The 14009-nt window shown below is 45.8% G+C and overlaps 1 protein-coding gene across 2 annotated transcripts in view; it reads left to right on the top strand.

Annotated features, from left to right (window-relative positions):
• Lmx1a (LIM homeobox transcription factor 1 alpha) overlaps positions 1–14009 on the top strand; it is a 142750-nt gene that overhangs the window by 91007 nt on the left and 37734 nt on the right. For both annotated transcript variants that reach the window (XM_036202778.1, XM_036202777.1), the window contains exon 4: positions 8926–9158. In XM_036202778.1, coding sequence (XP_036058671.1) covers positions 8926–9158 — 233 coding nt within the window. The remainder of the gene's footprint in view (positions 1–8925; positions 9159–14009) is intronic.

The raw sequence follows: 14009 nt of genomic DNA, 5'->3' as shown, positions 1-14009 counted from the left end.
CCCTCCGTTCATTTTAGGAGCCCAAGGGAAACATTTCTACCCCAGCCAGCCTGGGTTGTAGGCAGCTTTCATTCCTGACCACTGAGCCACAAGCTCTGGTTGGTCCTGTCAATCATCTTAGCTTTCCTTGTGGTCAAGCTCACTGTTCCTTCTGGACCTTGGTTTCTTTCCCTTTATGAGGAAAGAGGATGACTGGTCTCTCAGGGGATAGGTTTGGTTAGGAGAGCAGGGTAGGGGGATTGCATGTCTTACTGCATCGGAGAGCATGGAAGGGGGATTGGGTGTCTTAATGCAGGTCTAAACAAAGGCCAATGGTCTCAGAAAGAAGCAGTCAACCAAGAACTAAAGGGACGTCGAGCAAAGGTCTGTTCCAAATGTTTGCTAGATAATTTCAGTATTAACCAAATAGCAACTGTTGGCTCTGGTGGGTCAGCCACGAAAATGATGACTTCCTGAACATATGCTGGGTCTTAGGCAATGAGTGTGTGTGCTGCCCAGCAATGGCTGCCTACTATCAGTGTTTGCTACGGACTATCATAGTAGCCTGAATGAATTTCACCCCCTCTTTCCTCTCACGGTCTGGGCTTTTCATATTTGTTTGTTGGTCTCCTCTCCAATGACACGAAAGGCTTATTGAAGTTTAATTTAATTTGTTACCATGATGATGAACAAGTCTTGAAATGACATATGGGAGGCTCTATTTCTGGCTCAATGACCACCTCGAAATATATTATCTTAGACAAATATTTACATGGGTAGATATGGTAAATTGATTTCAATAAAGGAAGCTAATAGGTACTGCTTATGGAGAGCAGCTAATATGTGTCAGCTCCTTCAGATGAATTATCTCATTAAATCTCCAAAAAACCCTCTTCCAATAGCATGATCTCATTTTCTTTATTTTTTTTTAACAGAAACTGGGGATCCAAGAGAGTCTGAAACTTACTCACATTTGTAAAAACAGAACCAAGTTTGCATACATGTTTACTAATCTTAGAGCTGTGGAGCCCCCCGCCCCCCACCCACTGCCCTAACCATTATGTCTGACTGACTGGAACACACTCTTTGCAAGATTAAGAAAGACATACATGGTCTACAATTTCAAGGTAAATCCACGCATTGCCAACAGCCTTTTTGAGAGGCGAAGAGCCATACACCTGTTTCTTAGTCAGGCCAGCTTCATGGAGCTTCTGGGTTGCAGACATCACCACTAACAGGCCTTTCTCCCGTTCACTCATCCCATTGTATGGTCCTCTGTGCAGTTCCCCAGGAGCCACCAGGAGACAGAAGCTCTGATTGGTTCTCCCAGCCACTTATTGTTTTCCATTTTTTCACCACTGCCGAGTCTTAAGACGGTCTCCTGTAGATGATCTTGCCACTCCTATTGTCTCTGCAGACTTTCCCACCGTCTCAGGACCACGTGCTCGGTTGCTCATTGTGGTGCTGTTGGCTCGGCCTCAAGGACAGAGACCTTGAGCCAGCTGACAAGGTGGCTCATGTCACTTCTTCTAAGGCCACAAGCCATGCTTTTGGTTCCCAAAACTTTGAATACTCTTCTTTCACTGCCTCTCCTTCAGTGTAGCCGCATGGTCTCCCAGGCTCCCAGCAGCAGATTTTCCAGCAGACAGTTTTTGGCTTATGGCCAGTCCCTGTCTCTGACTGGATGACCTCAGTTACCAAGTCAACGTGGTACTTAATGAATGTTGCTATGCTGCCCCCTGGTGGAGAGGGTGGAAACAGCTGATTCCTTTCTTAGTACCTATTCTGAGGTGTCTTCTTCCTAAACCAGAGGATTCATACCCCAGATCAACTCAGTTCCAGTAGCACCATGAAAAGGCAGTTTGACCTGTCATAGTCTAGTTTCCAAGGCTAAAGTTGATTTGTTATTTGTACACTACAGGAGGCTCAACTGCAGTTAATGTCTTTTGTAGTTATCTGGTCCTCCATCCTTCTGTTTGTTTGTCTGTGGCCCAGATGCTTTGTGACTACCCCTTTAAGGCCTTCAGGACCCTAGATGAAGGTTAAGGAAGATCTCCTTTCCAAACCTACTTCTGGTCAGGAGCTGTCTGAAGTGCTGTCGTGGGAGCCCACTTTATAGTCTTCTCATTTCCCGTGGGTCTGGTGTAGCTTGTGGGCTTGCACGAAGTCGTCATGCTCTGCTGTTCCTGGATGTGAGAAGTTGTGTCATCAGCATGGAGAGTGAAAATGGGGCTGCGAGGCATCTACTAGGACCAGTGTAAGATAGGTCAGGGATGGGGGGCCCTGGAGGACATCATAAGGACTCATGGACCAAAAGTGCCGGAAGTACTAATACTAAGAAACAGAAGGAACTGGCAGTTCCCTCCTGGTTTCACTTTAGTGTGTACAACAAGAAGGTGGTTCGTCAGCCTCGCTGGAACTGTTAGGGGAATGTGCTTCTCAAGCTCCTCCAGAGGGAAAGAACAAACCAGATAGGTACAGAGATACAAGAGGAGGTTTATTAGGAGAATCGTATTATGTGATTATAGAGTCCAAGGGGCCAGACAACCAGAGAACCTACATTTTGTGACAGTCTAAGGCTGAAGTCCTGAGAACTGGCTGCAGTGGGGGTTATGCAAGTCCCCAAGTCTGAAATCTGAGAACCATGGGTGGTACATAGGCACTCAGAGGAGTGTGACTGTTCCTCATTCAACCCACTGGTTAAATTCTACTCTCTCCACATCCATCCCCACAGGGACACCCAGAAGTAATGTTTCACTAGCTACTTGCACATCCCTTGACCAAGTCAGGTTCACATCTAAAATGGACTATCTCAGGTGAGCCCAGGTAAATCCTGAGTGATTGGCTGCATGGACACTCTCTTTGAGCCTATCACAGCAGGCGAGATCTCAGACCAGCGGGTTTTCTTCACTCTCTCACACTGCCATGCCTGGTGTGTAAGTCCACATTCCCCCCACACACCCAATGCCTCTCTCTCTCTCTCTCTCTCTCTCTCTCTCTCTCTCACACACACACACACACACACACACACACACACACACACACACAAGCAGGTTTTTAAAAAGTCCTTACATTGTTCCAGTCCTGAACTCCTTGCTCCAACAGCTCCTTCCCCAGGCTGCATCATCAAGATGTCTTCTTTAACAAAAACAATTCTTGTTTCATATTTCATTTTCAGCCCCTTTATCCATCATTATCACCATCATAAACATTATTATCACCATTGTAATACCATTTTATTGAGGAGCTATCATGTGCTAAGAACTGTGTGGTTTTGATTTTGTTACTTTATTCATGTGTGTGTGTGTGTGTGTGTGTGTGTGTGTGTGTGTGAGTGTGTACTTTTTTCATTCCCATTTTGTAGATGAATAAAGCAAGGCTCTTGTATTCTGATCAAGGGCACAGAGTAGTAACGGGTATAGTAGGGACTTGGTCTTGGGTTTATCTGATGAATCCTGTTACCTCTTTGAGAGCTTGTGGACTGGAAGTAGAGAATGGACCTATGTGTTATCCATTCCCATGGCTCTCTCATGTGGAGCTGAGACAGCATGAGGCCAGGGTGGCTGAAGTATGAGGCTCTCTGTGAATTCATAAAGTACGTCATACTTCTATTCAAATGCAGGGAATAGGGTATCTGATAAAGATTCGTTCTCTTTCTCAGTCCTCCATAAGCTCCCTTTGGTTTTAGTCTTATCATTCTGGGGCACTGATGTAGGTTCTAACTATGAAGCATCCTATTTGGAGTGTGGAGTGATTTTCCCCAAGACCATACAGCAGGCACTTTTATCCAAGCGTCACCTAATGTCGCAGCAGGCCACCACCTTGCTACTCTAATTCTTGCAGTGCTAGGACATGCTGTTGCTTCTGAAGTTCTCTGATCCTTTGTTGGCTGCCTCAGACTTGTTTTGTAGAAGGGCTTCAGTGTCACACCTTTATATCTGTGATTGAGACACCCTTGTCTCCATAGTTACAAGGCCTCCCAACACAAGAGAGAAACGGGAGTGAGTTAAGAGACTGTCTAGCTCAGTGGATTTTAAACATGGCTCAGGAGTAAAATATTATCTTCCAGAAGACATTTTTTTCTACTCACAGAGATCCACCTGGCTCTGCCTCCCGAGTGCTGGGATTAAAGGCATGCGCCACCACCGCTTGGCCAGTCTTAGTATTTTTAAATACATAGGTTGCATAATATAGGTAGACTAGAATTTACTTTTCTAGGGTATATGCTTTTGCCTTAATGGCTGTGTGTGTATGTGTGCTCCCACGGTGTGCATGTGTGTAAATGAGACTGTATAAAAAGTTATGTTTTGAAGGATGACCATGGCCAAGCAGTACCCTATTGAAACACTGTCGAGATAAGGATTTTGACACAGGCTTCTCTGGTTGAGAATTGTACAATGAGAAGACATGGAGGATTGGGACTTACTCTTCTACTTCTCCCTAACCTCTAAGTGTTTGGCATTATGTGGTATTTAGGATAAAACTTACCATTAAGAAAGGAGACAAGAAACTCAAGGACTGGAGTGGCTTTTTGGAGTCCGTTGGTAAAGTTAAAACCTCGAGCTTAGGTCTACCTGGCTCTTTCCCTGGGTTAAGATGCTCTTTTCCCCTTGGATTTCTGCTGTTGCTCCAAGCACAGGATACAGAGATGAGGCCAGCAACAAGAAACTGAGCTCTATGTGGATGAACTTGGTCAATAATAGGGCCATAGGTGGGTATGAGGAACATGCTCCCCCTGGCACACCACAGATAGAAATGAAGTCAAAGCTATGAGCCAGCAGAAGGACAAGCTCACACTAGAAGAAGGGCTGTGTTAGGATGGGGCTCTGGAAGCCCTTAAACATGAAAACTCACCTTTGGGGCAAGAAGGAAATATCTACATGCATAAAAGGCAGACACATGGCCAATAAAAATGGCTAGGAGTCACTTGTGCATCAAACGTAATAAAGTACTCCATGCATGCATTCTTATTTAATGTTCTTAATTTAATTTTCTAAGGAATGTAGGCATCATGCTTGCTTTTATCCTCTGTGCAAACTGAGGCGGCAGAGTCAGTGATAAGTCACATCGCTAGGATGTGGTAGAGCCTCTGGAGTAGACTTCCAGCCAGACTCACAGTTGTGCCTCATGTAGCTTTTGACTGTACAAGAAGATGCAAGCAGGGCATGGAATGAAGTTACAGACAGTCTGTACTTCCTTGCCTGGAAAAGCATGGGGGTGGGGAGAGACAGGGGTGGTGGTGGTGAGGAAGGACAAAGATAAAGATTCTGTGACTAGTAGACTCACTCAATTGTTTGTGTCCTTCTCTGTTATTTCTCTGTACATGTCCCAACCACATCCAATTGTGGCCATTCATGTAGAGCAGTGGTCCTCAACCTCTGGATTGTAGCTTCTTTGGGGGTCAAATGACCCTTTCATAGGGGTTGCATATCAGATATCCTGCACACAAGATATTTACTTTACAATTATAGTAGTAGCAAAATCACAGTTATGAAGTAGCAATGAAGATAATTTTATGGTTGGGGGGTCACCACAAAATGAGGAAGTATTAAAAGGTCACAGCATTAGGGGTGTTGAGAACCACTGCTCTAGAGCTTTCCCTTAGTTAGGGTTTCTATTGCTGTGATGAAACACCATAACAAAAAAGCAAGTTGGGGGGGGAAGGGTCTTTTTGGCTTACACTTCCATATTGCTATTTATCATTGAAGGAAGTCAGGACAGGAACTCAAACAGGACAGGAACCTGGAAGCAGGAACTGATGCAGAGGCCGTGAGGGATGCTTCTTACTGGCTTGCTCCCCATGGCTTGCTTTCTTATAGAACTCAGGACAAGCAGCCCAAGGGAGACACCATCCACAGTGGGCTGGGCCTTCCCCTATCAATTAGTGAATTGAGAAAATGTTCTACATGCTGGCCCACAGACTGATCTTATGGAGGCATTTTCTCAATCAAGGTTTCCCTTCTCTGAGATAGTTTGTTGTGTTGACACAAACCTACCCAGCACAAGCCTCCTGCCCACTGTATCTTCCTAAGGACAAAGGTAGATTCATTAGTTATGACATCCCTCATTACCTTTCCTCACAGAGAGTCATCTGTAAATGGAGGGGAACACCAAGAACTTACTACCTGGGACCACATTGCTTTTTAACAAGGAAGGTGCTCCGTTCCCATCATGCAAGTGAGAATGAGATAAAGGATGAACCCAAAGCATCAGAGAGGGGGTGTGACTTAGGATGGTGAGAAAAGTTGGGTATTGTCATGCTTACATAAGTAAGCTGGCAGTTCTGGAAACATTGCCCAGCTTTCCCAGGCACAGCAGCCTGCCAGACTCTGAAGCTGGAGTGCGGTCTCATTAGCATTCAGAGGGGGAAGTAACCATGGGGGACACATCTCAAGCACTAGGAAGAGACAGGCTGTGTTTTAATTATGACCTGGACTTTTGAACAAATCCTTTTCTCTGCTTCTCTGAGCCTTAGAGAAAACAACTTATGGGAGACTGTGCCATCAGCAGCTGGGTCCACAGTGGTACCCGTACAGCTGTGTACACATCTGGCACCCAGGTGGTAGATGGCATGCTCCTCTTCTTGAATTGCTCCCAAAGGTTACAAGAGATGAGGGAGTGGGGTGCAGTTGAACTGGTTTGGATCAAGGGAAGGAGAATGGAAGGAATCAGGCCGGCCTGCCTCTTCTGGCCTGTAATTGTCAAGGGAACACGACCACCTCAGGATTTGAGCCTACTCAACTTCTGCCACGTCCACCTCCACACTCAGGAGTCAACATGGCCGACTGTCTTTGTTGAGTTCACTCCGGCCCTCCCTTCTCTAACACAGGGGGGTGGGGGGTGCAGATATATGGGACGGGGGGAATTAGGGGAAAGAAAAGGAGGAAGAGATGAACAGGTTAGGAATCCAAAAGGCACAGATGCTGTCGCCTGCTGCTGCAGCCTCTTCAGTGTTTGTTGACTCCCTGGGAACATTTGCCTTGAGTCTGCTCAACAGTCCTTTTTAGGGCATGGGGAAGAGAAGCAAGGCTTGGGGACAAAAAGCCTTTGACGGGCTTCTGGACAAGCATTGATTGGTTTGCTCAGGTTGGCAAACAGAGACCAGGGACTTGGGAGGCCAAGGGATGAACTAGGTAGATTTTCTGCACACCACGTGGCATCTAGCAAGGGGAGAGGGTGTGAAAGAAAATATTGGAGGGACTCCAGGAAGAGTCAGGAAAACCACAGCGAGTAGCTGGAGGGAGGGAGGGGGATGGGAAAGGGCTTCTGGTTCCTGGAGTCCTGGGTGTGGGGTTTATTAGTGGTGAAAGCACAACACCAGCCATTTGGATTGGTCCTCAACTTTTTCCAGTGCTCCCCAGGGGCTCCTAATGGCTGAGAGGTGGGCATGGGAGTTCATGGCTTGTGTTGCAGGCCATAGAGCACACTCCTTTCAATCCTGCAGATTGGGTCCTGTCCTGAGGCTGTCTGTGGGTGGTTCCGGGATTCATGGCAGGTGACCTCATTCTCTTTTTCAAGTGTTGGCTTCCTTCACTCAAAGCTTAAATGTCTCTCCTCTCTTCTGAGCCAATCTGTGTGTCGTGCTTCATTGGGAACTCTTCCCAAGCTTCCTCTTCACTCCATCTTCCAGCCCTTCCTTTCTTCAAGAAGCTTCCAAGACAAACATGCTATGTGAGGGTATTGCCTTATAACCAAATGAGTACAATTTTATGATTGGGAAGTGATTGAATATTGTAATTCCTTGTACGACCTATAGCTTTGTGTTGGAATATTTTGTAGTCATGGGGCACCACTTCATTGTTCTTTTTAAATTTTTAGTGCCACTGTGGCACACATGTGGTTGTTGGAGGTCAACTTTATGAAGTCAGTTTTCTCCTTATATCTTTTAAGTGGGCTTCGGGGTTTGAATTCAGGTTGTCAGGTTTGCAGGGCAAGACAAGGACCTTTATCCACCGAGCCATCTTCTTAGTCGTATGTATCTTCTTCCACAAGCATATGAGCTCCATACAGTGAAGGATTTGTCTTGTATATTGTTGTGTCTGCAGCAATGCCCCCCCCCACTTTACACTTGACCCCATATGTAGATACAGTTGGGGTGTGGTTTCTCTTTCTCCCCTCTCTGTTAAGATGCAGAGTGGATACAGTATCACAAGGCATGCCGTAGATGCTTCTGATTTAATGAGCATAAATGAATGAAAAGGAGAATAAGTGATTGACATATGAACAAGCAAAGAGATGGGATTGGCACACTAGGCCAATGTGGTAGTTAGTTGGCTTGTCTATAGGAAAACACTCTTCAGTTGTTTATGTTTCCATCATTCCTGCCAAAGTGGGACTTATTAGCAGAACAAATTGGCATCCGCTTCCTAAATATACTTTGTGTCGGCTCGTGTCTCTTTGTGGAGAGAGGAGCAGCCCTGTTTTATGCTGACCCCCACCCCCTCCTTTGTTGTTCCCTCTCTCTCTTACATCATCTGACCTTCCTGTGGCTATCAGATCCTCTGGAATTCAGGAACAGAGAATGTTTTGGAAAGACTCCTTCTGTCCCACAACTGTGCTACTATTTTATAAAAAGGAAAAGACTCTTTCTTTAGAAAATAGTGAATGGATGCTATAATGAATGAATACCACAACCATCATTAGCTGATTATTTTAGTGCCTACTCCAAAGCATTTACAAATGCAGTTATGATCTCATCCGATCATACAGAAGAAGTGGAACAAAATAATAGATCTTGACATTTTGGGGCTTCCATTAGTCAGCCTGAGTTGTCATGGATCTAGGGGGACCAGTAAGACTCAGATTACCCTGAATCTGAAGTCTGCTTCAGTACAAACATTCCTGTCCAGGGGCTTGAAGGTCTTCTGACTGTTGACAGGAGGGCAAACCTAGCTCCAGACCCAGCCTTCTGCTCGCTCACTGCTTTTCTTTCTGTCCAACTTGCAGACTGTTTGCGGTCAAATGTGGGGGCTGCTTCGAAGCCATTGCCCCCAATGAGTTTGTCATGCGCGCCCAGAAGAGCGTGTACCACCTGAGCTGCTTCTGCTGCTGCGTCTGCGAGCGACAACTGCAGAAGGGTGACGAGTTTGTCCTGAAGGAGGGCCAGCTGCTCTGCAAAGGGGACTATGAGAAGGAACGGGAGCTGCTGAGCCTGGTGAGCCCAGCAGCCTCGGACTCAGGTGAGTGCTACGTGGAGAGAGGGGGGTGGGGGGTAGGGGGGGGTGGGAGGCAGCCTCGCTCCTTGGCAAGGCAGTCCTCTGCCTTTCAACAACTTTCTTTCTAAGCTTGGGAAGGGCTCTTATTAGTGAGCTATTGTAATGATAAATGGTGCATAAAAAGTCATACCTAACTTCCAGGACATACAACCAAAAGCACCCGCTCATTTAGAAGTCTCTGGGTTAACTGGAGGGTTTTGCTTCAGGCTGGAGTCTTTTGACCTCCGTTGAGTTTAGCTCCAGGGTTAGGTCAGGTTCAGGTCTTCTGTGGTTTACTCTGGGGTTCAGGTTAGAGGAGCAGTGGCTGCCAATCACAAAAGAGCATGGAAGCATGCCCCACTGCACAAGCACACTTCCATCATCTGCTGGCATCATGTCTGCTAATAGCCCATTGGCTGAGGCAGTTTATAAGCTAAAGCCCATGCAGTGAGGAACTGCACTTTATGCAGCTCAAAGCCTTGCTAACTAGGCTCCCAAAATTTGTAGACATACACTACTATGCATGGAGATGGGAATTGCATCAGCTGTCAGTCATCTGCCTGACAGAAGTGTTGGGATCTGCCTGAGGTTCGATGACTTGTGTCATAAAGGAACTAGAATATTTTTGTTCTTTCTCTTCCTCACGCTCCAGCCTTCATCATGGCTTCAGGGGAAGTAAAAGGCAGGAGACACAGAGGGGGTGCAAAGATTTTACAGAGCACGTTTCAGTGGGTCAGCTTTCCAGGGCGATAGCTCTACAGGGCAGAGTTTGTCTTCAGACTCCCAAGGGTCTGTGAGAAGCCGTGGGTGGTGTCCACGTGACTTTGCTTGTTTTGAGCATGTTTTTATTTTATTCCCAGCCTGTACTGTACTTAGCAGATGGCTCATGGGTTAAAGTGTTTGCCACACAAGTGTAAGGGACAGAGTTTGGATCTCCAACACCCATGTGTTGGGTGGGTACAGTGGCCCACCTGTAATTTTAGCCTCAGAAGATAGAGACAGGGTCTCCAGAGCAAGCAGGCTAGCATTACTAACCATGTTGTGAGCTCTAGGTTTGATTAACAACCCTGGTCAGTGAATAAGATAGAGGAGTGATAAAGGATAATCCTTAGAATCAACCCTGGGGCACCCATGTGCACTCACACCCATGTGCACATGTGTCTATACACTCTCAAACATTACAGGCTGGCAATAAAGTGAAACCGTGGTGCAAATGAGCAAAGTTACATGGATACCACCCTTCCCCCCACCCCAGGCATGCATGCCTGCACACACACATACCAAAAATAAAACAAGAAAAACAGTAGGAAGAGAGAAAGTGTGCAGCAGCTGCTAATGCCTGACTTTGATCACGCAGTGTCACAATCTGTAGATTTGCCCAGTAGTCCTCAATGCAGGGACAAGCCATCGGTTCATTCCTCATCAAGGCAGGCTAGCCTGCAGCCTTGCTGGACACAGCTGTGCCTACATTAAGCCACGGCCCTGTCATTTCATTCTCAACACTAAATCTACAACCTTGATGTGACTGCCATGTCATCCTTCGTCTTCTTTTCTCAGTGCGGTGTTTCCTTAGGTATAGTTTTAAAGTGGATTATTCCCCTTAGTGTGCTTGCTGTTCTCTCTCTCTCTCTCTCTCTCTCTCTCTGGTCAGGGATCCCCTAAAGTACATCATTTAAAATTAGCTGAAAACTTTGCCCTCTGATAAAGGGGAGAAGCTCACAACTGCACGTTATATGCCTTACTAACACAGAGTGTGTCTTTTTTGGGCCCCACTGGCTTTATCGTCACCTGTAACCTCACATGCAGTTCCATCGAAAAGGCCCCATCTCATACAACTGCAATCAAATTTGGAGCTTAGGTTTTGTTTTGTTTTCCTGACAGTGTTGTAATGCCAAAACTTTTCACCGTTAGAGAACTCTAGCTGCCACATGGGCATGTTCGAGACTGACCTTTGACCTTCACCTGTGCACACACACAAACACACACCCACATATACACACTTATACACATTCCCACACCCACATATACACATATATGCACACAGAAAATTATTAAGATGACAGGACAGAAGATCCTTCACTCAACAAGTACTTAGGAAACATCTGCTACTATTACAAGTATTTGAGGAGGAGGGTGTTTCGGGGAGACTCCTGCTGTTCCTTCTGACACTAAGAATCCATGATGATTTTCTCGTGTGTGTGTGTGTGTGTGTGTGTGTGTGTGTGTGTGTGTGTGTGTGTGTTTAGAGTCAAGAGGTTGATTGGTTGATTGTTGGACATCTTTCATAATTTCTCTCTACCTTATTTTTTGAGACAGGGTCTCTCACTGAACCCTGAGCTTGCCAATCCAGCTAGACTGGCTTGCTAGCAAGCCCCTTACCTTATCACTTTGATTACAGTTGTTAGGGTCACTCCTGGCCTTTACATGGGTTCTGGGGATTGAACTCAGGTCCTCATGCTTCCATGACAATTACTTTACTGACTGAGCCTTCTCCCATGACTTCTTGATCTTTTGAGACAGGGTCTCACTGTGTAGCCCAGGCTAACTTTGAGCTAGCAATTGTTCTTCCTCAGCTTCTCAAGTGCCAAGATTACTGGTGTGAGCAGTAATGCTCTCTTCTGATGTGGCCCAGTCTTTTTTGTCCTGGTCCCTGCTTTGCCAATAGCCCTGAAGCAGACTGTCTAGCAGGTAGATGTGATTCAAAGCCAGAGGCAGGCCATTTTCTTTGTGCTTATGGGTGGTGCAGATGGTCTAGTGTCTCCAGGGAAGGGATCCTGTGAGGTCTTCAGGCCTGAGCTCTTTTCCTTCAGTAGGGAGCAAGAGGATCTTGCCATTGGCAGGCATCTTGGAGGTTATGTGGCTCACATTCCCACCAGAAGTTCCCAAGCTTCTGCTTAAGCACCTAGACCACAAGGAGCTGGAGATGTAAGGAAACTCATCAGTGTGCATTTCCTGCTCACTCCTCTTTAAATACAACACTGACTCCAGATGTGTGGGAGCTTTTCCCCCAGCTCTCACTCAGTTCAATCCTGACACTGTCTGTCTGGAGATAATCTTGTATTTCCCAGATTGGAGGCTAGATCTCATCCAGCTGCCTCCCTACTTCAGATGCCAGTCACAAGCTGTGGATTGTCATCTGTGTTTCTGACTAACTGGCTATAAATTGGAGTTCCCAGGACAGCCTCATGCAGCTCAATTAATTTGTTAAGTTTTGTGATAGAATTCAGGAAAATGTTTCATTTATGATCTGCCATTTCTTTCCTCCTTCCTTCCCTCCCTCCCTCCCTCCCTCCCTCCCTCCCTCCCTCCCTCCCTCCTCCCCCCCTCTCTCTCCTTCCTTCCTTTCTTCCTCCCCCATCTCTTTTTAAGATAGGATTTTTCTATTTAGTCCTGCTGTCCTAGAACTCACTTTGTAGATCAGGCTGGCCTAGAACTCAGAGATCTGCCTGCCTCTGCCTCTCCAATGCTGGGATTTGAAGGCGGGTGCCACCACCACCTGGCAATCTGCCATTTTTCCACAAAGGAATTTCAAAGGATTCCAATGACAGATAGAGAGATCTGCAGGGCAAGGCGTATGAAAAGGGACTCAGAGCTCCTATAACCCCCTTAAATGCACCAGCTTCCATATACCTCCAGACATTCACTCTCAGAAAGTTACCTCAACCCCATTCTTTGGGTTTTTAATACAGCTGTATTTCACAGGCACACTTTTATCATTAGACACTCATGATCAACTCAACCTTCAGCTCCTCTGCCCTGCTTGAGGGTGGGGGTGTGACTGCAGAGATCAGCCATCTTTTTAATGTTGGTATCTACAGTGATCAGACCCAGTCCTATAGCTAGCTAGGCTCACCCAGCTACCACTTATCTCATTAGCACAGCCAAGCTATCCTTCCCACTGGTGAGTAAAAGGAGCTGTCTGCTGGGAAATTGGCCCTACAGCCTTTGTGGTGTGTTCCACAATGTTACCAGAACTCTCGATTGACCTTGTCTTCTAATGTAGACTGTCACATTGTTCAAGTTGAGCCTCAACATCTGTCTCAGTCCACGTACAACCTCAAACCTTGGTCCTGGCTTTACTTTTTGGAATGGAGACCATCCCCCTACACTTGGCAAGCTTTTGAGTTGATAGAAACCCTCTCACAGGTCTAGGAAACACTGAAGCCTATCTCAGTGTCTCCCAGTGTTTCTAGTATTCCATAGAAAGATGTTTTGATCTATCCATGGAAATACTATGCTGCCTTTAAAAGGTGCCACCATGAAAGGGGTGTGATTTTCCATACATAGTATACCTAGAACATCGTTATTGTTATTGTTTGACTGGGGTATCATATTCTGTTGACGTACTCACAGCTTTAGTAGTCATTTGACCTGAGAATGGAGGTGAGGGCTCCTGCCTCCTGGCTCCAACACCTGACTGTGGACAACTATGGCCCCTAGCCGGTCCAGGTTGCATTTCTTAATTTTCTCTTTTAGTCTCCTGTTTTCTTTTCAAATGAAAGATTACCCAAGTATCTTGTGCAGCAATTTTAAAAGCTTAAGTATGAATTAAAAAATTTCAATTTACAGTATAGTTGAAAGTGAGACAGATGTTCCTTGCACGCTAACATTGCATAGAACTGAAAAAAAAAATGATCATGGTCACTCTGCTAGGACACTGCCAATTATACATTTTATTTGATTTCATGAGATTTTCTCTAATGTCTTCATTTACTCCAAAATCCAGGGTAGGGTACCAGGTTGCATCACACTTAGTTATAGGTTATTTCAAAGCAAAACAGCTTTCTTGTTTCATCTCTTGATTACTGAAGCATGTCTAGTTTGAATTGGATATGT

Source organism: Onychomys torridus, chromosome 11 (genome assembly GCF_903995425.1).
Source record: "Onychomys torridus chromosome 11, mOncTor1.1, whole genome shotgun sequence".
NCBI lineage: Eukaryota > Metazoa > Chordata > Mammalia > Rodentia > Cricetidae > Onychomys > Onychomys torridus.
Note: the sequence above shows the minus strand (reverse complement) of the source record. Positions and strands in the feature narration are given on the sequence as shown.